Below are 25,054 nucleotides of genomic sequence, written 5' to 3'. Positions count from 1 at the left end.
AGATACCAGGTCAAAGTCATTTAGAATTAGTGTCTAGCTGAGGGTACTTTAGTAGCGAGAGCACAATTATAGGGTGCCACATTAAGTTCTCTTACAGGTTGTGAGCAAACTGTAATCAATCACCAAATGCCAAGGCAGATGGCAAAAAACCCATCAGACTAGACTATGCCATTAGAATTTTTTAAGGCTTGTCAATAGGGTGCTTGTTTTGTGAATGATTGTGAAGCATCCCCTTCTGCACAGACTGTAACTAAAGCTTTTTTTTTTCACAGCACACCAGGCACACTGTCATTTTGGGGAACAAGGCCATCATATGCTAGCAAAGGTGATTGCCCAACTCCACAAAATAGTAGGTCTGCTCTTACTTGAAGACTTAATGAAGACCTTAATACAAAACCAGGTTTTGCCTCAATACAAATCCAGATTGATCCTATATCCAAAATGACTGGCACCAGAAGTCATGAGGCATTATTGGAGATGAAACCCAAATCTAAACATGAAATTAATTGATTTTTCATAGACATCTGATGGTCATTTTATAAGCAATATTTTTAATCATCGGAAAACAAAGGTGTCACTATTCCAATCACCCATGTGGAAAACTTTGGATTTTGGAGCATATAAAGTATGCTCAATCTGTAACTATTTCTGGGTTGCTGTGAGTTTTCTGGGCTGTATGGCCATGTTCCAGAAGCATTTTCTCCTGATATTTCACCCAGATCTATCTCTCACCCTGGACATTCCACAGATATGTAAACCCCACTTGCCTAGTTTCCAACAGACCTCACAACCTCTGAGGATGCCTGCAATAGATGTAGTGATTCTGGTCATGAAAGCCTTCGACAACACATTATAGCTATTTAATAATAATAATAATAATAATAATAATAATAATAATAATAATAATAATAATCTTTATTCTTATATCCCGCCCCATCTCCCTGAAGGGACTCGGCGCAGCTTACAACAAGGACCATTACAACAGCTATTTCCATTAATATCTCCCTCCTCTATTTGGGGAGAATATTCTTGGCTTTAGTACTCTGGTTGTGTGGTGGTTTCCCCTTAGAGGCCTGAAAGCCACTAACATGCCCCTATTTTGGGGTTCAAATTAAGATCAGCTGGTACAGAGCAGCAAAGAAAGAGAGAGAAAGCAAGAGGGGGGAAGAGTATGAGCAGGTTTCTATGAAGAGCCATAAACACTGGATTTTTTTAAAGGAATTTATGTCACCAAGCCTATTACAACTGATATTTTCTGTGTAGAGAAACAACTGCAACATAAGGTAGTTGCTTCATTGTACTTGAGTGAATAATGACACCTTAGCTATATTGTGTTTTAATAGCCTTAGTATTGATCAAAACATAAAGCATTTCATCAAAGGATTTTAAAAATGTCACAGGGGAATAAAGGAGAGGGCACGGTAGAAATTTGGGAGAGGAGACAGAGGGACTAGGAAGTGACAGATTAAAAAGAAAAGCACAGACGCACAAATAGACAGATCTCAAACCAGCAATTAATTAAAAAAACCTAACCTCAGGAGCCATCCAAAAGGGAGTCCCTACTGACGTATTCCGTCGGAGACGACTGCTGGTCAGTTGAGCCGAAACACCTAAAGGGAACAGGCAAATTGACACCAGTATGACGTTTATGTTTTAAGATTTCCATTTGGAGGGTCTTGCCACTTCTTATTCTCTTAATTATGTTCCAACATGGCCTTTTCCTTCAAAAGCTTAGCAGCATTTTTGCAATTCTCTAACAGCCAGCCAGCCAGCCAGTCCGCCAGCAATATTCCACTAACATAGGCTGACAAATATCCAGCTTGCCTTTCTGAATTTCCTCCATCACCACCAGTCACTGAAAGGGGCATGGACTTAGATCTAAATGAGGTATTTTACAAGCAATCTGACTGCATATTTTTTGGATGGGTGATTATAGCCTTTCTGTATGCTTTTCTTAGCAGCAGGAAACCACATTGAGTTTTTTTTTAAAATACCAAGTATTCTTTTTTTTAGAAAAGAAAACACATAAGCCACACTTTTTTTTTTACAAATGATGCTTTGCCAACATTAGAAAAATAGCCATCTATGTTTCTTTTCATTTTATTCTCATCCCCCCCAAAAAATATCACATTTGTAATTAATAAGGGGAAAAGCCCATCAGAAACATTTAAATCTTGAACATAAGCTGTTACCATAGTAGGGTGCCTAACATTTGTTGGGGACCACATGATAGCTTAAGCACAACACATTATACAAAGGCCTCTCACACAAAACACGTGTTGTTACCATAATCTTGGATAAATGGCATCTCTTCAAACTGTCCTAATTTGCCAGTTACGATCTTGCTAAACCACATGCCATCTGATTTTGTCAGCAGGTTTTGAAATGTCTCAGTTTCTCTCCTCTTCTCTAACTTTCCCCCTTTGTCATCAATTACATCCACAGCTGCAAACTGAGTTGAAAGTGCAAAACTAGTTTGCACTCATCTAATTCAATAAGAGGAGATAAAAAACAAACTACTAGTCTCTCCCAGCTCATCCAATTTTCCATTTTTGCCATAGTGACTACATGGATGTTAGTTAGACAATTGTGCCCAGGTTTTCGTTTGTGAAATGAGCAAAGATATATCTTTGAATATTAATGTTAGGATTGCACATATCACCGTATTTCCCATTTCTATGTATAGTTGTGAAAGCTGGGCAGTAAAGAAAGTTGATAGGAAGAAACCAACTCACTTGAAATGTAGGCTGGAGAAGAGGACAGTGGACTGCAAAAAAGACAAACCAGTGGGTGCTAGAACGAATTAAGACAGAACTCTCCCTAGAAACTAAGATGAATGAACTGAGACTGTTGTACTTTGGCCATAACATGAAAAGACATAACTCACTAGGAAAAAAATAAAGCTTGGTAAGTTTGAGGACAGTAGGAGAAGAGGAAGACCACATTCCAGATGGATAGATTCAATCAAAGAAGTCACATAGCTGAATCTACAAAATCTTAGTTTGTTGATGATACAGTGACTTGGAGGGCTCTCATTTATGAGGGCACCATAAGTTGAAGTTGATTTGACACTAGTTAACTACAGCCATGTATGTGAGGGGTGAGGAATCCGGAGTCTTTAGCCAGTTGTTGCAGACAGCTACCAATAATTCTTCTAGCTAGCATACCTAGTGGTTGCATTCCAACATCTGGATGTCCTTGTGTTTCTCACCTCTGCTTTAGATTTTTTTTCAACCACTGACATAAAAGAACTACTGGATCAGACCAGACACCCATGGTGTCTAACAACTTGCCTCTCATGCTGCTTATCTAAATGACATTGGGAGAAGGTAACAGGTGCTCCTCCAGCAGCTAGCATTCCCTGCTAGTAATAATAAATTATCTTAACCACTTCTCCCCATAGATATAGATGGAGAACAACAATAGCGTCAAACACAACATATAGCATCAGTGAAAAACACATACATCTGTTAAAATAGGGGGGAAATCAGCTTAAAAGAACATAGAAGATCAATACATATTAAAGCAATCAGTCCATTGAACCAAAAGCGGGAAATGTGATTTTTTGTGTTTGACCTCCCAAAATCCTTTCAGTCAACATGGCAACCAATATTATTTCCTGAAGTATGAGAAACAGCCTGCAAGGGCTTTACTTTTCATACCAGGCATAGAACTGTAGGAGTTGAAGTCCAAAACACCTGGAGGGCCAAAGTTTGCACATGCCTGCGCTACGCCAGCTATAAAACTAAGGATCTGCTTCCATTTACCAAGAAGCTTAGTCTTTTACTTAGTATCACGAGGCAGGTACCCAAAAGCCCAACTGGCTGCACATAATATGTCCCTCGTCCTCTAAAATGGAGACTGTAAAACATGGCTGAGTAAATGAAGATGTTGAAGAATATAGGTAGGTGTGCCACATTTTCATTTGCTTTGACACAACAGGAGCTAAATGGAAGGCCCATAAAGTACACTATTAACAGTAAAAAGCAAAAAGAAACAGAACAGCTACAGTCATGGTCATATATTCATATCAGTTTTTCCGTCTCATTGTCTACCTGCCTACCTATTTATAATCTGTACTCCGATAGATAGAAATGTCCAAAGGAATCATCATTATATAAACCAGGCATGGGCAAGCTTCGGCCCTCCAGGTGTTTTGGACTTCAACTTCCACAATTCCTAACAGCTGGTAGACTGTTCAGAACTGTGGGAGTTGGAATCCAAAACACCTGGAGGGCTGAAGTTTGCCCATGCGTGATATAAACTATATCAAACAAGCAAGTCCCTAAAAGATGTGAAAGCAAATACTTACACAAAAATGCAAGAGTAGCAATAAAGCAATAAAAAACCAGTGCAAAGCTAGACCAAAAGCAACTAACTAAGCAGCAGCGATTTTTAAAAAGATGTACAGGAGAAAAAAGTTTGTGAAATGATCATGGAACATTGGCAAAAAAGATGAAAACAGAATATTTAGAATCCTGGCTCATTGTTGAAGAGTTAACACTTTAACATTACATCTGAGTCTAGAGTCCTTGTTTGTCATTCTTCGACAGCTTAACATTACATCTGTGTCTAGAGTCCTTGTTTGTCATTCTTCTAACAAGCCAGAGTTTGAAGTTGGTCTATGATTACTGGCTTGTTTGAGTGATAAATCAAGACTAGGGTTCAGATGTAACATGAAGGTTTAAATCCAAGTGTCTGTTTCAGCTAGAGCACATCAATTCAGGCTGGCTCAAGTTGTGGTAAGAAATTGGATTTAAGCTTAAATCCTTTCCTCCTAATAAATTTTCGAAGTTACTCAAAAATTGTTGGGAGGAGCCAAATGGAGGGAGCTGTGTTTGTTGATAACTGATAAGCCAGGATCTCCAGAACTATGGCTTATAGTTTTGTGCTAATGTCAACATAACCATGGAAGCAGAGTAATTCTACAATAGGGGACTACTACAGAAATTAAAGAGAGAAGATTACAAAACTATTCAAAATTCTCACTCTATATAGATTATGCACTCTTCATATGTACTTGACTAAGGTTCGCAAAACCAGCTGCAAAAGTGATGGGTACTCATATTTACGATTTGAAGAGAAGGACCTTGCACCTTTTTCCTCTACAATATACATTGTGTCCTGGTTCACTTCAGCTTGGCAAAGGGACACACACTTGGACCATCATGCCAAAAGAAAAGGGCAGCGAGCGAACTCTTATTATGCTACACTGTCAGATCTGATTAACATAAATGGCTTCACAGAGAAAAGGGCAAACATAAAACTAACATTAATTCACAGGAGAAACTGAACTGAAATAGTGTTCCATTCCTTTAATCTGAAGTGCTAAAATTTAGGAGAGTATGTTTGGATTAAAAACAGTGCTAGCCTTAAATTTTAATCATGAAACACTGCTTTCTTAAGGATGATTTTTAAACATTATTAGTATTTGTATTAGCCTTTTGCTCTTGGCAGCAGTCTGACACTTCAATGTGCATCATTGGGTGGACATTTCCTTGGGCTCTTGCCTCTTATGAGGGGACCATGATGTCAGCAATGCCACACTTGGCAATATTGCCTTTCTCTTCCATCAACCAGTCAAGCATAAACCCAGCTGACTCACAAGATTTCTCACAATGGCTTTTCTGGGACTTTTGTGTGTATATGTGAGTGGTGTGTGTTTAAAGCTATTTTCAGAGGAGATGTAAATATAGAGTGCACATCCATATGGATTAAAACCACAGTGCAAACCTTACACAAAGGCACAGAGTATGAAAGCATTGCTCAGCTGCATCAAATCTACTTAATGTCTAGAGAAATTTCCACAGATATTTTTGGTCTATGTGACAGAAAAAGGAGCCCCGGTGGCAAAGTGTGTTAAAGCACTGAGCTGCTGAACTTGCAGACCGAAAGGTCCCAGGTTCAAACCCCGGGAGCGGCAGGAGCGGCTGCTGTTAGCTCCAGCTTCTGCCAACCTAGCAGTTCGAAAACATGCCAATGTGAGTAGATCAACAGGTACCGCTCTGGCGGGAAGGTAACGGTGCTCCATGCAGTCATGCTGGCCACATTACCTTGGAGGTGTCTATGGACAACGCCGGCTCTTCGGCTTAGAAATGGAAATGAGCACCAACCCCCAGAGTCAGACATGACTGGACTTAACGTCAGGGGAAAACCTTTACCTTTTTTATGTGACAGAAAATTATTCTGTAGTCAATAGGACTACTGGGAATTGTTATCCAAGCTTTGTCCATACATCAGACTGACCTAACCTAGTGGGATTTAGTTGTTACCCCACATGAACTGAGTGTAGATTAGTCATTCTTCAACGTTCACTGAGGTTTGGGGAGCAGGACTCCTACAAAACGTGAAAAACTGAAAATAAAAACCTCTTTTTAACCTGACAAAATAACTCTAAAGGGATCTATAGTCACCATTTAGAGCATTGGGACACATCCTTACTTGTGACCATATCCAATCTGTGGGACATCCCCAGTAAAGAAGGTCACCTTGGACCTTCCTTGGTCCTTTACAACGTCAAACTGAGATAGCTCGCTATAGAAGGGTGATGTTAGGTACCACAAGCCCATCTTTACCGATGGAGCTGCACGACACAATCTTTTTACATTCAGAGCTGTGTATTCTTAAATAGCAAACTATTCAAAGTCCCAGCTGTGCTCTTCTATAGAATGGAATATACGACTATCGTATTATCTGGTTTCTGGAGCAGCAGCAGCACAAAAGCTCTTGATTGAAATCAGTGAAGCAGAGAGCTTTATTTACTGATACATGTTGGCATGACTAAAAGAAAACACAAAGCCCTTCTCTGACTCATCAGGCTAAAGGCACAGGAAAACTTATTTCTGAACTGTTTCAAGTGAAATTGCTTTAAGTAAAGATTATGCTTTATGGAATGATTCATACAAAGTTTGCAGTTCATGCAGGGCAACTAGAACTCCAATTAGAATAGGGGGCTGTGAGTGTCTCAAGTTAGTTATTTTTGTAAACATCACTTTGGTCTTGAGTTGCCAGATCCAGTTTTCGCGGGTTGTCTTTAGATAAGAGATGAGGGTACAAATTCTCGAGTTTTGAGGGACTCTCCCCAAATTAGAGAAAAAGACTGCATATAAATATCTAGTTCTACTAATAGTGTAGCACCTTGACACAATTTACAAGGTTTAATTAATCTTAAGCAAATAATCACTAGAAGGTCTATGCATTTACTCTCATAATTAGCTTCCTCTTTCCCTCTCTGTATATGTGGTGTCAGGACTCATCCCTAGCTTTGTTCTATATCCACTTTCTGCCTAGAAGGAAGTAGGATAGATTAAAGGGTCCTTATCCCATTTCCTGGAGCCTCCGGTGGTGCAATGGGTTAAACCCTTGTACTGGCAGGACAGCTGATCAACAGGTTGATGGTTCAAATCTGGGAAGCAGGGTGAGCTCCAGTCTGTCAGCTCTAGCTCCCCATGCAATGATTTAAGATTTCAAAATGCAAAAATGTGTTTAATATTTCAGGAAAGCGGTACACTAAATCACATAGATAGCAAAATGCCATGTGAATCAGACGGCAGTCACTCTCAGGGGCTTCTTTTGATATTTTTTATGGATCTGTAGCTTTATGCCATAAGTAAAAAATTGACAGCAAATATAGTAATTCTCTGATGACATAACCCTGGAAATGTCTATATATAACAAAATACGAATATTCTTGTTGTTGACCTTTTTTATATTGCACTACGAATGTATATTTGGCTTCATATGTTTCTTCTCCCTTTCCATCTCCCCAGCAACCCTATAAGATTGGTTTGCAACCCTATAAGATTGGTTTGCTGAAAAGTCACAAAGTAAATTCCATGATCAAGCACTGAATTGAACTTGGGTCCACTTGTTCTGCTTTCAGTATATTAAATATTATTCAACACTGATTCCCTCAGATCAGCTGTAAGTAAAAATGCTAAGAACTTTGAAACATAATGAAGGGGAAAAGCAAGAATTAATATGCCTGATTCACCAAATTACAATGCAAATTAGAGTACATTGTATGATATACAAATATGCATAATATACACATTTGATTTAAAGAAATGGGATGAGTTATACTGAAACTCACATTTCAAAAACATTTCCGGAAGTTTACACAGTGAAAAAGAAGATGATAGAGGTGTAATCCAGGTTATTTGATATGAATTGCCATCAAGTTAACTTCAACGTATGGGAACTGTATGAATAAGAATCCCCCAAGTATCTCTGATGTCAACAGCTCTGCTAAGGTCTTACAAACTCAAGGTTATGGCTTCCATGACTGATTCTAGCCACCTGTAATGTGGTCTTGCTCTTTTCTAAATGCTTCTACCTTACTAAGTACTGTTGTATCTTCTAGTGAATGCAAATGCATGTCAGTATATGGTTTTGATATGATGTCAAATAATGCTTGTAGTTTAAACTGTATGATTGAGTAATTAATGGGTTAATTCATAGAGTGGAGATGAAATACTAGAGCGCAACTCTGGGAAGTTCCAGTTTCCAGCCGGATGAAGAGAAACCAATAAGACTGGAATATGCTCCTTGCAGGCGTGCTCTGAAGTGAATGGAAGTGTCTGGTGTTTGTCCAGCCTGATGTGTACAAAGTTGTAAATATTGCAATAAAGTTAAGAGCCGCTTTGAAAGCTGAAAAGGAGTCTGGAGTTTTTCTGTGCTTACCAGGCAGGCAGCTTGGAAGGTCGGAAGAAGAAATTGAGATCGAGAAGGTAAATTGTCTCAATTTCAATTGATAATACATACATGAAGGATGTGGGAGTTCAGTTTAAAGTGAATGAGTGGAAAAGAACAAGGATTTGAAATCTCATATCTCCTTGTTAACTGCTTTTCCAAGTTGGGATGGGTCTTTCCTTCAGCTTTAGATACTCACAAGAGAAACATCTAACTGGAATGAAGTTAGCTGGAGGGAAGAAAGAAATAGCTTTACCTTCTCAACCTCCACTCCTAAATGTGAATTAAGTGGTAACCCAACTTACACCATTCTCCTGTCATATCATCTAGTTCAGCTTGAATTTTCCACAAGCTGCTTAAGTAAATCTTTCCAGTTCAGTTCAGTTGGTTCAACGTGTTCCAGTATATGTGTCATACCAATGTCAAATATTCTAAATAAAAAGCCAATTATCTTCCTTCTGTTTCTCAGAGATGACTAACTGCAGAGTTTTAGCCTCTAGCTTAGTCATGCTGCCTGACGCTACAAGCAAAGCTGTCCCTTTCAGTCCTGTTGATTCAAGCTCATCCATTAGCTTGGGGTGGACAAAAGATAGGCCGGGATCTCCTCGCAGATCTGTGGGTTAGATCACCAAAGAGTTTTGACTCCCAGCTCTAGCAAAATTAGATTCTGATACCACTGTTGCTGCTGTTACTATGCATATCCTAGTCCAAGGACAGTGTTATATAGCTCTGAGTGTCATTCTGAAGTCAGCACAGACTGTGTGTTTCTATGTATGGACACACATACACAATATACAAACCAATAAACATACACACATACAGTTTTGCACACTTCTTCACTACAAGGGGATATAAGAATCAATTTACTGGGTATGCATTTACTAAACTAGTGATTTGATTAACAATATAATAAGGATGAAGGGCCAGTGTGGCACAGCAGTTTGAACATTGGGCTATAGTTCAGGAGAACAGGATTTAATCATAAAAACCCACTAGGCATAAGGCAAGCTATACAACTGTGATAGTATTGTCTTAGGGTCATCAGAATCAGAAACAACTTGAAGGAATGCAACAACAACCAAATAATGAGAATGATTTTACCACTTGCCTATGTACCCATTTCTCAGTAGGTGCAAAAAGCATGTCAATGTTTCCATTGCTACTTGGTAGCACGATCTATGTGATCACTCATCAAATGGGTATGTGCACACAGGTTAAACAAGGGCAGGGGTGAGAATGATGCTTCCCCCCAGATTTAGATGTATTGCAACTCCCAACATCCCTCATTTTGCTGGTTAGGCATGCTGTGAAATGCAATTCAACAAGATGTGGTCATCCTGCATGATTTCCCAAAGAGATGGACATATCAAGCAGCCTAAAAGAGGTGTATTTTCTTTGCTGCCTTTCTTGTCAGAAGTGCCCGTAAACTCTCCAATTCTTATTAGCCCTAGCCCTACCATACCCTGCCATACCCTTCCATGGACATCAGTTTGACATTTATGAGGAGTCCTCTATACATACATATGCATATGCAGAAAACTTGTGCAGGTGAGCAAGGAACCTGGCATAAACCTGTAGGTCCAAACGTGGTGACGTGACAAATGGTTATAGGGAGATTGTGCCATAATAGAAGTGGGTATACAGGGTAATAACACATCTGCACTATTTAGCAGATGTTGTTCATCCTTTTAAATTTATGACATGCTTGAATAAAATGACCTCTTTAATAAATGAGTCTGATTATGAAATGTCTGGTTGAAGATTGTGGTTAAAGATGAGATAATAAGGCAATTGCTTTTCAAACAGCACATACCATACTGAAATAGATGTGCAAACATCTCCAGCCTGGCACTGGATGAAATACAGAGGAACTACTGCTATCACTTGATGACTGCTTCATCTAAATCTATAATTGTGGCAGAGTTAGCTGCACATGCAGAAGGAGAGAAGCAGAAGTAGCTAAAATTGCTAGCTTAGATGTTACAGAAAGATATCCTCTCCTACTGAGCACTCTCCCTGTGGTGTGGATATCACCATAGATCAGTGGTTCTCAACTTTTGGGTCCACACGTGTTTTGGCTTACAACTCCCAGAAATCCCAAGCAGTTTACCAGCTGTTAGGGTTTCTGGGAGTTGAAGGCCAAATGATCTCGGGACCCACAGGTTGAGAACCACTGCCATAGATTCAGGCAGGCTACCAAGTTTGGAGTAAGACCACAGTTTCAGACACAAGGGGTCCCCAAACTAAGGCCCATGGCCCAGATGTTGCCCTTCAAGATCGTTTATCCGGCCCCACCCTAAACTTTAGACTTCAGGTCACCCTCAGTTGGAAACAACTTGAAGGCACACAACAACAACAATCTTACTTAACTAGACTATCTCATCTGTCAAAAGTAGGCCCACACTTCCCATTGAAATACTGGGACATTTATGTTGGTTAAAATTGTTCTTAATTTTACATCTTATATTGTTGTTTCACATTTTTCACTACAAACAAAATGTGTGCAGTGTGCATAGGAATTCATTCACGTTTTTTTCAAACTATAGTCAGGCCCCTTGAAAGTCTGAGGGACTATGGACCGGCCTTCTGCTTTAAAAGTTTGAGGACCCCTATACTACACCATTTTAGCTCTCCACTAGCATTCTTTCTGCAATTCAAATTACAATTCCACTAACAGCAATTGCAAAGTTAGAGTAATGCAGTTCACTAGAAGTTATAATGCAGCAATGATACAAAAAGAAAAGCAACACAGAAAGCCAAGGTAACACAATCACAAACCACCCCTACCCCAATATGGACAAAAACCCATCAATTTTTCAAACAACTCCCACATCCTGTATGATCTTGGAAGGTTAAGCCCTGATTAGTGCTTGGATAGGAGACTTCCAATGAATACCAAGCAAAATTTCTGATGTAACTGGCAAAACCATCTGAGTATTCCTTGCTTAAAAAAACCCTGTGAAATTCACGAGCCTGCTATATGTATAAAGGCAACCTGAATGCACATGCACACACAACAATGGCCCTGATCTATATACAGTATCTCTTAAGGATATGTTCCCTCTACCATGGGCACAATGACTGGAGATTATGAGAATTGTAGTTCAACACATCTAGAGAGTGCTAGGTTGGGGGAGATTGTTTCAAGGAGCTATTTCATCATTCAAAACATTTCAAGTTAGTTTTGATTCCTCTGGATAAATCTGTCTTTTAACCTTAATTCATTAGCTATAAATGTCCATATTGAACTAACTTATGGGGTCAGCAACAGCAACCTTGATTCATATCCCCACCAAAGCTCTCCAATCCACAGTCCCATATCAAGCCACAAAACCATACCAATTAAGAATATTATGCACATAACAGGAATCCAACAGAAATTATCTGGAGCCAGTGTTCAATCAATCCAAATACCAACTCTGCTTAATTTTATTATTTTAAGCTTTTCCCCCTTTGAAGTCATTTTTTTAAAAAAAAAAATTACTCATATTCATGCTCAACATGTGTCCGATCCCATCAGCCTGCCCCCTGAGTTATTGATGCTTTATTTTACAAATGAATGAAGGTTCCTCTTTTTGTTATGAATGGGACTCTATCATATAGGTGACCTAATTAGAACTGAGACACATGACCAGCCTTATTAATGTCAAGAGTGCATGAATAAGCACAATAACTTGAGAAACAAGAAGTGATTTTGATGTTTCCCTGACCATAATAGACTTTCATGAGAATTCAAAACAATTTACCCATGACTTTCAAGTTTAATAAGTACATTTAGAATTTATATAGGATTTTAAATCATTCCAATAAACACATACACAAATATTAGACAGTTGTACACATGTAAATACATTTTAAAATATATAAATGAGCAAAGGACAGTGCAAAACAGGGCCCTACTGAACTTAGTGAGTTTGAGCTACCTAATACATATTCTGGAAGGTGAAAGGGCAGTGGTTGGCAAAGACTTGTATCATGCATGTTTTGTGGAGGATCCAGCCAGAGTTTTACACACACACCAAGTGGGAATATGTCATATGTCATGCACACACATTGAAATGCAAGATATCAAAAATGTTTTTTTAAGGAGAAAAAATCCATGTACAATGCACTTGTTATTTTCTTCTATCATATGAGAAGGTGGACATGACTGTATTAAAGCTGAGAGCCAAACCTTCTCCTCCTGGGTAATATCCAAAGTACCATGCAAATAATCCTCTTACCAAAGTGCCATGCAAAAATCTCCTTCATCCAAGCCAATATCATTCATTTCATTGATTTGTTTGAATAATAAATTACCTTCCCTTCAATGTGCATAAAGGCAGTGTATATGATACACACACCGCTTTATTCTTACAAAAATCCTGGGGGATTGATCAAGCCAAGAGAGGTTCCAATGGCCCAACATCATTCAAGACATTTTTTGGTTCACAGAATTAGAATTGGAAGGGACTCAAGAACCTGCCATGCAGGAATATACAATCAATGCACTCCTAATGTCCATCCAGTATCTATTTAATAACCTCCAGAGAAGGAGACTCCACCACACTTCAAGACTGCATATTTAATTGAGGACTGGGAACCTAGAACCCTATCTTCATCACTACACCATATTGAATCTCAAGCTTTTAAGTATGTTCCTAATTTTAAAATGCCTTCTACCCAGCATGTCATTCAAGGAATAACAGGCCAGCATGGAAACCAAGGGACTAACAGGGGAGAATGAATACAATGGATAGACAGAAAAGAGATAGCTTTCTCTCTTCTTCAGCCCACTTTTTCACCTGAATGGAATTTCTGTTTTCTCATAGTTGTTAAATACAAGGCTGGTCTAGATCCTAAATTGAGCAATGACACTTGGGTTATAAAAGCAGAGTAATTTACCAAAATCCACAAGTTTAACACCTCCTTCAGTGGTTAACAGGATGTTATTTCCCTTGATATCACGGTGAATGGTTTTGTTTTCATGCAAATGCTGAAGTCCCTGAAAAGAAAGTGTAAAACCCATTAACCCACAAAATTAAAAACAGTTGAAATGACAGTACAATTGAATACAAGTATCATTAAGATTATTTTCAATATAATTCAAGGGTATAAGATTCAGCATTTGACATCTTATAATTTTGGAAATAATCATTAGTATGTAAATTATGGGTATTGTGGCAATTGGACACTAAAAAATAAAATAAAATTCAAATCCATAATTAATTACACTCTTAAATGTTCTCCAAGTAAGCAGAACCCAGAAATATAACATATGCATTACAGTCAAGTGTATTTATCAGGGTGGGGTTGTCCAAAACGACGCCCAAAGGCAAGGGTAGGCCTGTTGTAGTCAAACCTTTGATTGTGGCTATACCTGATCTCAATGGGGATTCTGGGCCTGTTAAGCAGCCTGATGATGACACTGGGGATTGTGGGCCTGAAGACCAGCAGGACAAGCAAGAGATTTTAAGCCATGAAAACAGAGGTGAATCCCAGCCTTGTAATGCAACAAGGCCTTTCCCCAAGTTAAGGGGGAAAAAAGCACTGTATACAATGACATCCTTTCCCCTTCTAAACAAATAGGAAATGGCACCAGTTAAAAGCAGCACCCATGTAACCTTGTTACATAATCAGTATTAAAGTACAATTTCTGTATCTGCGTGACCAGTATCTACAGATTCACTTATGTCCAACAGAATATATCCTCTCTAGGCATTTTCTCAGTCCTCCTGCTTGATTCTATGGTATTCTTGGGCTATAGGTCTTTCATTTCAATAGGATTTGCTATTATCTGTGGTTTTCATATCCATGAGAAATTCGGGAATGTATCTGGCACAGATAGCAGCTCACACTATGTAACAAAAGGGCAAAAAGAGAGAAAAATGCAGCTGCTAATACCAGTACTCAGACTACAAAACCATGACTATGAATACTCAGTCCTAATTGATGGTACAAGCTGGAAAACTATACAGATACTTTATGAAAGTAGTTTTTTAAAAGGACAAAACTGTAACACAGGACTTAGTCCAGTAAAGAAGAGAGCTTAATTAACTTAAAATCAGTAGATTCCTATACCTGTCACTTATGGACAAAATGAATAAAAAAGTATTTCAACTATGGTATTTCAGATTTTTTTTACTCACCATAAGTGCTTCATGTAGAATGTAAGCAATGATAAGTTCATTCATTCTTTCCCCTCGTTTCAAAAACCCTTTCACAAGATCAGTTACCGATCCTCCATTACACAGCTATAGGTATATAAACACAAAATTTGAAAAGAAAGAAAATAATTATTGTGACATCCTAATTTTTGTGATAAGAATCAGCTCATAACTTTTTTTATCCATTGTCCCCTTTTTGCTTCTCTCATTAGACTACTCTTTTTTCTTTCTACTTACCTTTCATGGTTTTCCCATTCCAAAGGAACCTCTTCTATTATATATTATCTTCTTCAATAACTATGTGACTATTGGCTATCTTAGGACATTGAGAAATATTATGGCTGCATTAATGCCCAGTAAAAACTAAGTTAGTGTTACTGAAAGTTATCGAGCAGAAATAATTAATTGTTCCTATATGGTTCCTTGTAAAACTGACTCCAGTCACAGGAAAGATGCATATTTAGCTTTTCAGATGTTTTTGTCTATAAATCCCTTTAGATTCACCACCATGGCCACGGTTAAGGATTGTGGGGATTATACAGGGTGGGCCCAATTTGAAATGGCTACTGTTTTTAAATTGGGCCCATCATTATTCTGAAACATAATGATGTTTCTCTACCCCTGACAATTAGGCAGCTATCTCAAACAATCCGTGCAACTTGTTACTTATTAATGTAATACAATAGCATTCTTACTATTAGAAGAACACACTCAGAGAGAAAGCCGTAGGTCTGTGCCATTAATACCAACATATTTTGGCCCAGATTGCAGATTATGACTTTGGGAGAAGCATCATTTACTACTCTGCCTTAGGCAACAAACATGCCATGGTCTGGTCACAGGAACATCTGACTGCTCCAAGAAGTGGTATAAGATGTAACAAATACAGACTTGACCAATGAAGCAAAGTTGAGCACTCTCTCTTTCACCCTGCCCACCCCCCCCCCCAAAAAAAAAGAAGGAGAAGAAGAAAGAGTGAGCTCAAATGTCTCAAAGGCATCAGATTCCATTTCATCTCAAATGCTAAGCAGTGCAATTCCTGGTTAATATATGATTGGAGCAGAGTGTAGCTATAAACTACACTCTAGAACAGTGGTTCTCAACCTGTGGGTCCCCAGATATTTTGGCCTTCAACTCCCTGAAATCCCAACAGCTGGTAAACTGGCTGGGATTTCTGGGACACGTAGGCCAAAACACCTGGGAACCCACAGGTTGAGAACCACTGCTCTAAAAAAAAGGCAATGACAAACCACCTGAGCATTCCTTGCTTCAGAAAATTCTATGAAATTCATAGCATAGCCATAAGTCAGCAGGTAAATGTAAGGTAGCTATATGTCTACAATACAAATATGTACACTATCCAAGAAACTAGCATTATGCTTCTCATTTGGTACTCTTAAAAATGGAAGTTCCTATTGATAAGCATTGGCATGCATAAAGCAAAAGAGCACTTCTGTCCTCCATCCTCTGCTGAAATGCTAGTTCTAATAATTACCGTCATTGAAAAAGGAACCCAAAGCAATCAGGCCTGTGAAGAACTATGACTAAGCTGAGTTGCTTAGTTCTCACTTTAACGCACTTATCTGTGTAAAAAAGGCTGCATGTCTTGTTTACAAATTAGAACTAGCTGTGGTAGAAGAAGCTTTCTGCACCGGTTATAAGAAGCTTTCTGTAATGCATGTCGAAGATGGAGATTAAGAATTACATCTTTCCCCGCGTTTTCCTTTGACCTCTACAAGTCACCCCACCCCACCTTTCTCTGAGTTAATATTAGTCTTGTTCTATTTTCTTCTCGGCTCAAGTGAAGCCCATGGGCAAAGCAACTCCTCCAATTTAATTCTCCTGTCCTAATGTCTATTTTTACTAATTGTGTCAACACTCCTTTCACAATGGCTATCTTTGCAGATGCAGATTAAAACACTAAAAAATTCCATCCATCACTCAGTACCCCTGACAGAACCAATGGACTAAAAAGAAAAGGCTGAACATGGGCTTTAGCAGTGATACACTGGGAACTGAATTGATAAGCAGAGGGAATTAAAATAATGCAAAGAACTACGCTAACTTCACATATTCAGTAGCGATTAGTAATCAGCATTGAAATGCATTTTGGAAGGGGTGAGCAGGAGGCAAGATTTGGATTTGATAACCAAGTAAAGGGAAAGGTCTCCTTGACATTAAGTCTAGTTAAGTCCGACACTGGGGTGGTGGTCCTCATCTCCATTTCTAAGCCAAAGAGCCAGCGTTGTCTGTAGACACCTCCTAGGTCATGTGGTTGGCATGACTGCATGGAGCGCCGTTATCTTCCCGCCAAAGCAGTACCCATTGATCTGCTCACATTTGCATGTTTTCGAACTGCTAGGTTGGCAGAAGCTGGGGCTAACAATGGGAACTCATCATGTCCACAGATCTGAACCACTGACCTTCTGGTCAGCAAGTTCTGCAGCTTAGTGAATTAACCCACTGCACAACTCTTCCTTAAATTAACCTTCAGGAAAGTCTATGAAGAGTGATGATATTGGTCATACTACATATGCCCAAAATGAACAAAGTTCTGGAAACCTGCCATTGTAGAGAGCTGAGAAATTTAGAGAAGATGGAGAGATGATACAATAGGGATGCCATGTAGAAGGTGGAATGAGCTTGTGTTCTGCTGCTTCAGAAACCGGAATGCAAACAATTGGATTCAAGTTACAGATTCCACTTAAACATCCAGAAAGCCTTCCTGACTTGTAAGAACAGAAGAATCCACTCAAATAATAATTATTTTTTCCATGGCACCAGATTTCAGCCAAGTGTATTTTTATTCCTTTACAACTTCTTTATCCATCTCTAGTTATTATAGAAACTCACAGCATTTCAAAAATCCCATAATAATAAAATCCAGATATCCGGCAAACTGAAGGATAGAAGAGTTACCAACAACACTGCCTCATTTTATGGCATTTTTGTGTGAACACTGCACAGAGATAATTGAGTCTGGAGATCATTATCTGCTGATATTATTTATTGCTACTACTTTAAATTGCAAGCAACTTTTCCACCTGAATGTGCCCAAAGAAGCTCCCAACAAAAGAACAGAAATATTATACCAAGTGAAAAGCCAATGCCTTCAGTAAATTATTCAGAAAATACTTTTCTTGCAAGCTCTGCTTTCTGCCTTTATGATCAAATTGATGCTACAAATTGATGGCATGGGCAAATTTGGTGCTTTGGACTTCAACTCCCATAATTTCTAACAGCCGGCTGGTAGGCTGTTAGAAATTGAGGGAGTTGAAGTCCAACACACCTGGAGGGCCAAAGTTTGCCCATGTCAGGTATAGTGGCTTGAGCATTGGACTTCAACTCTGCAGACCAGGGCTTGATTTCCTCCTCACTCAAAGACACCTCCTAGATCTTGGGCAAGTCACCTACTATCAGCCCCAGAAAATCCCATGATAGGCTTGTCTTAGAGTTGCCTTGAATAAAAAATGACCTCTTTATTATAATGGAATATATGCAAAACTAATCTGTTCATTACTTTCAAAGCTTTCAGTAAAATATAACTTTAAAAAAGGCTTTGCTCTCCACAGCCTTCATTGACTGTTAAAGAATATCCATATATGCAGAATTTCAAAACTTATACTATACTACAGCATACTAACTAGCCTGTGCGATCAATGAAAACAATATTTCAATAATCATTACTAAATTTGGGGATCGGCAGTGACGAATCATTTCTAAAGTGTTTCTAAAATATAGTAAGCTGTCCATATTGTAACTATAACAATATAAGTAAATTTGTTACTTTTTCATTATGTAATTGTGCAAGGGGAGGGGAAGCTTCTGGGGCTCCTTTCTCCTTCATATTTAGAGAGATCTGTATGAAACTTGCTACAATAGTAGAACACATTTACCATTGTGTCCCCCTTCCAAGTTTCAGATCATTTCACACACCCACTGTTTTATGGAAATTTTAAAAGGTTTTATGAACAACATTTTAAAAAACTACAAGAGCTATGTCCTCAAATTTCTATTTTTAATAATACAACATAACCAAGGCATACTCCCTCCCAAGTTTCATAAAGATTTGCACATCCACTGATTTCTAGGGAACTTTAACCAACATAAACTTAATAGTACTACTTCCCTGGAAGACTCCAGGGGCCATCCAGTCCAACCCTCTTCTGCCAGGCAGGCAAAGAACAGTCAAATCACCAGACTGTGAAATACTAGTAGTAGTAATAATAATAATAATAATAATAATAATAGGAAACCTACTAGGGAAACTTTGGAGTTACTGCCTCTCAACTTTGTCTACCTCACAGAGTAGATTCAACTCCCAACAAACCCCTTTTATCTCGAAATCCCTTTAGAGAATAAACACGGGTTTCCCCCCACCAAAACCTAGAATCATAGAATCATAGAATAGTAGAGTTGGAAGAGACCTCAAGGGCCATCCAGTCCAACCCCCCGCTAAGAAGCAGGAAATCGCATTCAAAGCACCCCCGATAGATGGCCATCCAGCCTCTGTTTAAAAGCCTCCAAAAAAGGAGCCTCCACCACAGCCCGGGGGAGAGAGTTCCACTGTTGAACAGCTCTCACAGTGAGGAAGTTCTTCCTGATGTTCAGGTGGAATCTCCTTTCCTGTAGTTTGAAGCCATTGTTCCGTGTCCTAGTCTGCAGGGCAGCAGAAAACAAGCTTGCTCCCTCCTCCCTATGACTTCCTCTCACATATTTGTACATGACTATCATGTCTCCTCTCAGCCTTCTCTTCTGCAGGCTAAACATGCCCAGCTTTTTAAGCCGCTCCTCATAGGGCTTGTTCTCCAGACCTTTGATCATTTTAGTTGCCCTCCTCTGCACACATTCCAGCTTGTCAACATCTCGCTTCAACTGCGGTGCTCAAAATTGGACACAGTATTCCAGGTCTGGTCTGACCAAGGCAGAATAGAGGGGGAGCATGACTTCCCTGGATCTAGACGCAATTCCCCTATTGATGCAGGCCAGAATCCCATTGGCTTCGTCCGCCTTCAAGGAGGCGGACGAAGTGGCACAAGGCGATAAGCAGAATTCTGGGAAACGGAGTTTGGGAAGAAGGGGATCCCTGTGCCAGAGAATTCAAAAGGCCCCACCCTAAACTACATTTCCCAGAATTCTGTTTTCTTCCTGTGTTAAAGTTTCAATATGAGAATTGTCTCTGCCTGTCTCTTTCTGGGCTGGCCATGTGCCCGAGGAGCTTCTTCCTTGCCTGGCCATCCAGCTAGGCATCTTATCTCCCCACTCATCACTCACTTTGGGGAAAGAGCGGGGCTTCTCCCTCTACTCCAGCCTCACTATTCTCCTCAGGGCCCTTTGGGTAAACCAAACCCAGCCTTTTTGGGGGTGAAGCCCTTTGACGGAGACCTGTAACCATTAACAAGACTTACATAACTCCTCTGAAAGTCATAGGTCAGTGTTTTTAATCTTACTTTTTTTTGCGTGGGCATTCTTCAGGTTTCTTAATATCAAGTCATATGTACGAATCTTACAAAATAAATACGACAAACGAGACACAAATGAAATTTTGCACAGCCCTACTCACTACTACTGGAGTCTTACTTATATTTACCGAGAATTCATGCTTGGATTTACATTTGGCTTCTGCTTTTCTACATAATTATGAAAATGAAGTGTAAAGAAAGCTAGCCTTCATTACGAGTGCTGGGATAGGAAATAGTTTATGCCCTCTGTCTGGCTAAGCAAGGGGTTATAATCTATAATTTTCCACAGAAAATTACGAGCATTTGTCAAACCGTGGTGTCCTAAAACCTACTTGTAGTCAGAAATCTTTGATCTTGCAGGGGGGAAAAGGATGTGATTTTTAAAGAGCAAAATTACTGTAATTGGGAAGTAAAGAAGAGGTATTACGGCTCTGATTATTCGAAATGGCTGAATTAAGGCTGATTTAGAGCTGTAATGGATCAAAGAAAGTAGAGTTGGATTGAAAGTAGCAATTATAAAGGGTAGCATGGAAAAATAGCCTGGTCTAAAGAATAGGGGACAGAGGTCTCTTATTGGTGTGCACATTTGTTTCCTATACATGGCTTCTTTTCAAAGATAATACATTATGTGGTATAATTAGAGAATGTAGTCAAAGCGAGAGGCAGTTCTATTTTCAGGACTATTGACGTGGTTGAAATAATAGTTCCATGGCAGACCATTTTGTCCTAATTCACAAAGTAGTTTCAGCTAGTAACCTCCTTTTGTCCACATTGTTATCTGACAATTTCCATACCAGTGGCAGCAGAATAGAGGAGTACAAGGAAGGAGATGCAGAAAAACCAGATTATACCTGAGCCAAAAAGTAATGGTAATATGCAAACAAGCATTTCCAAAATATAACAAGGTGAAGGCTTGATTTTAAATAGAAAAAATGAGTTATGGCTAGGCAACTTGTGGCCCTCCAGTTATTGAACAGCAATTCCCATCACACCTAGGCAGAATAATTAATGATGAATAATGATGGGAGCTATAGTCCAATGCCACCTGAAAGGCCACGAATTGTCATTCTGTTATTATCATAAAGTTAACTGTTCCTATTAAAATAGGAATTTTAACATAAAACTATTCAATTCCAGATAAGTCAGAATGTACTGGGGAATTCTGTGAATGCAAGGATAATAATGGCTTCCATATGACTGAAACAGACATTTGGAATAGGCACTACTTCTTAGACAGATACTGATCCAAAGCTAGAAAGAGAAACTAAGAGTGGTGAAAGTTTATTTCAGACCAGGAGAACCTAAAAGAAGTACCAACCCTCTCTTCACTTTAGGCAGTCTTTGAAAGGAAGTGTAAAAGAGCCACCACCTCCGCTGTTTTCTTACCCAGAGATTAAAAAGGGGAGAAGTAGTGCCACCATAGAGAAAATAGAGGGAATCGTTATCTTTTTGATAAAAGTTAAGGTACAGTATAGGTGGTGCAGCATGTTAAACCGCTGAGCTGCTGAACTTGCTGATGAAAAGGTCAGCAGTTTGAATCCGGGGAGCAAGGTGTTAGCCTCAGCTCCCGCTGTTAGCCTCAGCTTCTGCTGACCTAGCAGTTCGAAAACATGCAAATGTGAGTAGATCAATAGGTACTGCTCTGCTGAGAAGGTAATGGCACTCCATGCAGTCATGCCAGCCACATGACCTTGGAGGTGTCCATGGACAATGCCGGCTCTTTGGCTTAGAAATGGAGATGAGCAGCAACCCCCAGAGCTGGAGACGACTAGACTTAATGTCAGGTGAAAACCTTTACCTTTACCTTACAGTATAGAGTAGTGGATAAGTCAACACAGGTGTTTTGGGTCAATTTTTGGCTAACACTTTTAGATTTATACATAATTATATACAATCCATCTCACCTGGGCAAGGATAAGAAGAGCCTTTGGAATGGGCAGATGTAGCCAAATATGCACATTCCAAAGACTTTTCCATGGATGAGATGCTGTGAATGGATAAGGACAATATGTGTGTGTTTGAGTACATGGGCGGAATATTATAAGTACTGCAGAAGGGAGGGATAGATGGATACATGGTGTGGGAACACAAAAGCATGGTGTGACCTTATAATCATCACTACTCTCACATCATTTTTCACCTAAAATTGAAAGATTTTGGCCTTAAGATTCTTCTGAGGTGGTGATGTGGAATCATCATGATTTTTAAAAAAGAGAAAAAGGGAGAGAGGAGAAAACAAAGAGAACGGGTGGGACTTCTATTCCACACATGATGCATAGGCATTTTCTTAGTGTCACTATATATTTAATATTGCTACATGATAAGCTTTTATACATTTTCCCTACCCGGACATCTCCAAGGATTCTGAATGAGCTTGTGAAGTCTGAAATGCAATTCTGCCATGCTGATTTTGCAATGGCTCTGCGCATTAAATAGCATCCAAACATCCCTGTGCTCTTTTGCTGATTCTTTTCAAAACATTTGGTTTATTTGTTTTGATAAAACAAAGCTCACAACTGATAAAGACCAGACCCACTGAGGAATGTGCAGTTAAATATTTATATGTCTCTCCTGTGGAACTGAATGTGAACGAAATGCCGGCACTTAATGTTCACTTTTAAAAGATCAAAGCCAAATAATGTAAACTTAGTTATCACTCCAGGCAGGCTTTAAATTAGCAAACCGGCGGCTGCCAACTGGATCACAGTAAGCCTCTGTGATGATTATTCTTTGGGATTAGCCATGTGTGGTTAGCATTATTAATTAACTTCAAGGACTGCTGCAAGGAAGAATTCAAAATGCAACACTTTCAGGGCAGTCCTGCCATACTAAACAGATGAGTCATCATATATCATTCCTTCTGCTTCCAAGTTCAACCTGTGCATACTGTTGTTTATGTAGCCAAAATAGTACCACCCACGCACAAGGGAAAGGGATTAGCAGGCTTTGGGCAAATCCATAATTTATGCAAACCAGAGTTGGTAACCCTAAGACTAGAGACTGAATCCAGCCCCTGGCATCTACCCTCTGGCCACATACACTTCCCTTTAATACTACTGTGTGGTTTCCCATCCTTGTGTGGGCTTTTCCTAAATCCAAAAATCTGGTGCCTCTCTCCTAAGGCTTAGTTACTGTCTGAAACTAGACAGTAATAGAGCCAAAATAGAGCATTTTTGGTTCTACTCATTGGCCTTTGCTGACCCCTAGAATGCAGCACTCTGAAACAGAGATTCCTTACACCTGGTTGAACTCCTGGTTTTACCACTGGGGAATCTCACAAACAACCCAAGTATCTAATAACATTTGGAGCAAATTGACACTATAGAGCCATTGGTTGCTACTGGATAACTGCTACTCCATGTTACATCTTGCCTATATGGTATCTCGGTAGTTTCAGATGTACTACACTTTGTACTCCTTTGACTCTTGTTTCTTGAATCCTCCCAGGCTGAAAGTACAGAACTGAAATCACCTCCTACTTGAACTTGACTACTAATTGTCTGGCCACATTAGAGGAAGCCTAAAAATCCTTTCACACACTGTTATTTAAGTATTCAAAGTTGAACATGACTGTTACTCATTACCCTTCTCTTCATGTTTATGACAAAATGAGAAAGAAAGAAAGAAATGACCTAAATGACTTCAATCCACATCCTGATGAGCACACTTATTTGTATGAAAGTGGCATTCAACTCTCTTCTAGAAAATTACAGTCAGCTCAAGCTTTTGCAGATAAGCTTGGAAACAGACACTGAAAACGCCAGGAAATTGACATTGTAATCCTAAACATGATGACTCAGAAATATCCTTCTAAATTCAGTAAGATTAATAAAGCATAATACAGTACATGTGTATATAGTAGTTCGATATGTATTTAATTTTCACAGCTCCATCCTAAGTAATTCTTACATTTATAGTTTGGTGAAGTAATCAGAATTATCTACTAGAGCACTCTTGTGTTATGTAAGGTTTCTGAGAGTACACTAGAGCTCTCTACCAGGGAATTCTAAGTGCCTCATCAAACTACAAATTAATTAGGATGAAGCCACAACAAGTTAGACACCATCATGGTGTAGTGGTTTTGACAATGGTTTATGACTTTAGAAAAGTTTGATTCCCTGCTCATGGGGAAAGGCATGGATGATCTTCGGCTAGGCACACACTCTCAGACCCAGAAAAATAGAGTCACTATATGTTGTAAATGACTTCAAGGCACAACAGCGTGATAAAAGTACGGTAATACCAAATTTCTGTAAGTCTGCACTGCAGATATATGCTTAATCTTGAGGACAAGTGTGCAGAAGTCTGGGTATTTACAGCTAAAATTCCTGCTGCTCCTTACCACTGGCCACATCACCAGGTTCTTTGCTAAGGGCATTTAAGACCACAGTCTATGGCATCCATAAATTCTCTCTAAGGCGCTTGTAATAATTTAGGGAGAGCAGGCACAAGTTTAAAAAAGCAGAAATGAATCCACATAAGGAAAGAAAAATCACCTACTTCCAAAACCAGCCAGAGCTGATCTCCATCTTTTGCATCTTTTTTGTAGTACAGTCCATAGAATTTGACCACATTTGGATGATCAGAAAGTGCTTTCAAAATGTTGTATTCGGCTTCAATCTCTTCATCAATATCCTGGGGTCATGTATCCAAAGGAAAGAAACAGCAAGTTAATAACAAATAAAAATGACCTCCTCTTTCCCTTTGTGAATATTTTAATCAACAACTTCTTTGAAAGAATGGCAAAGATAATTC

The 25,054-nt window shown here is 39.2% G+C and overlaps 1 protein-coding gene across 5 annotated transcripts in view; it reads right to left on the bottom strand.

Moving 5' to 3' along the window:
* myo3a (myosin IIIA) overlaps positions 1 to 25,054 on the bottom strand; it is a 127,093-nt gene that overhangs the window by 74,260 nt on the left and 27,779 nt on the right. For all 5 annotated transcript variants that reach the window (XM_062957879.1, XM_062957883.1, XM_062957878.1 and 2 more), the window contains exons 3-6: positions 24,800 to 24,934; positions 14,820 to 14,924; positions 13,576 to 13,675; positions 1,534 to 1,610 (exon numbers count right to left, since the gene is read on the bottom strand). In XM_062957879.1, coding sequence (XP_062813949.1) covers positions 1,534 to 1,610; positions 13,576 to 13,675; positions 14,820 to 14,924; positions 24,800 to 24,934 — 417 coding nt within the window. The remainder of the gene's footprint in view (positions 1 to 1,533; positions 1,611 to 13,575; positions 13,676 to 14,819; positions 14,925 to 24,799; positions 24,935 to 25,054) is intronic.

The sequence above is a fragment of the Anolis carolinensis genome, chromosome 6, assembly GCF_035594765.1.
Source record: "Anolis carolinensis isolate JA03-04 chromosome 6, rAnoCar3.1.pri, whole genome shotgun sequence".
NCBI classification, from domain to species: domain Eukaryota; kingdom Metazoa; phylum Chordata; class Lepidosauria; order Squamata; family Dactyloidae; genus Anolis; species Anolis carolinensis.
Note: the sequence above shows the minus strand (reverse complement) of the source record. Positions and strands in the feature narration are given on the sequence as shown.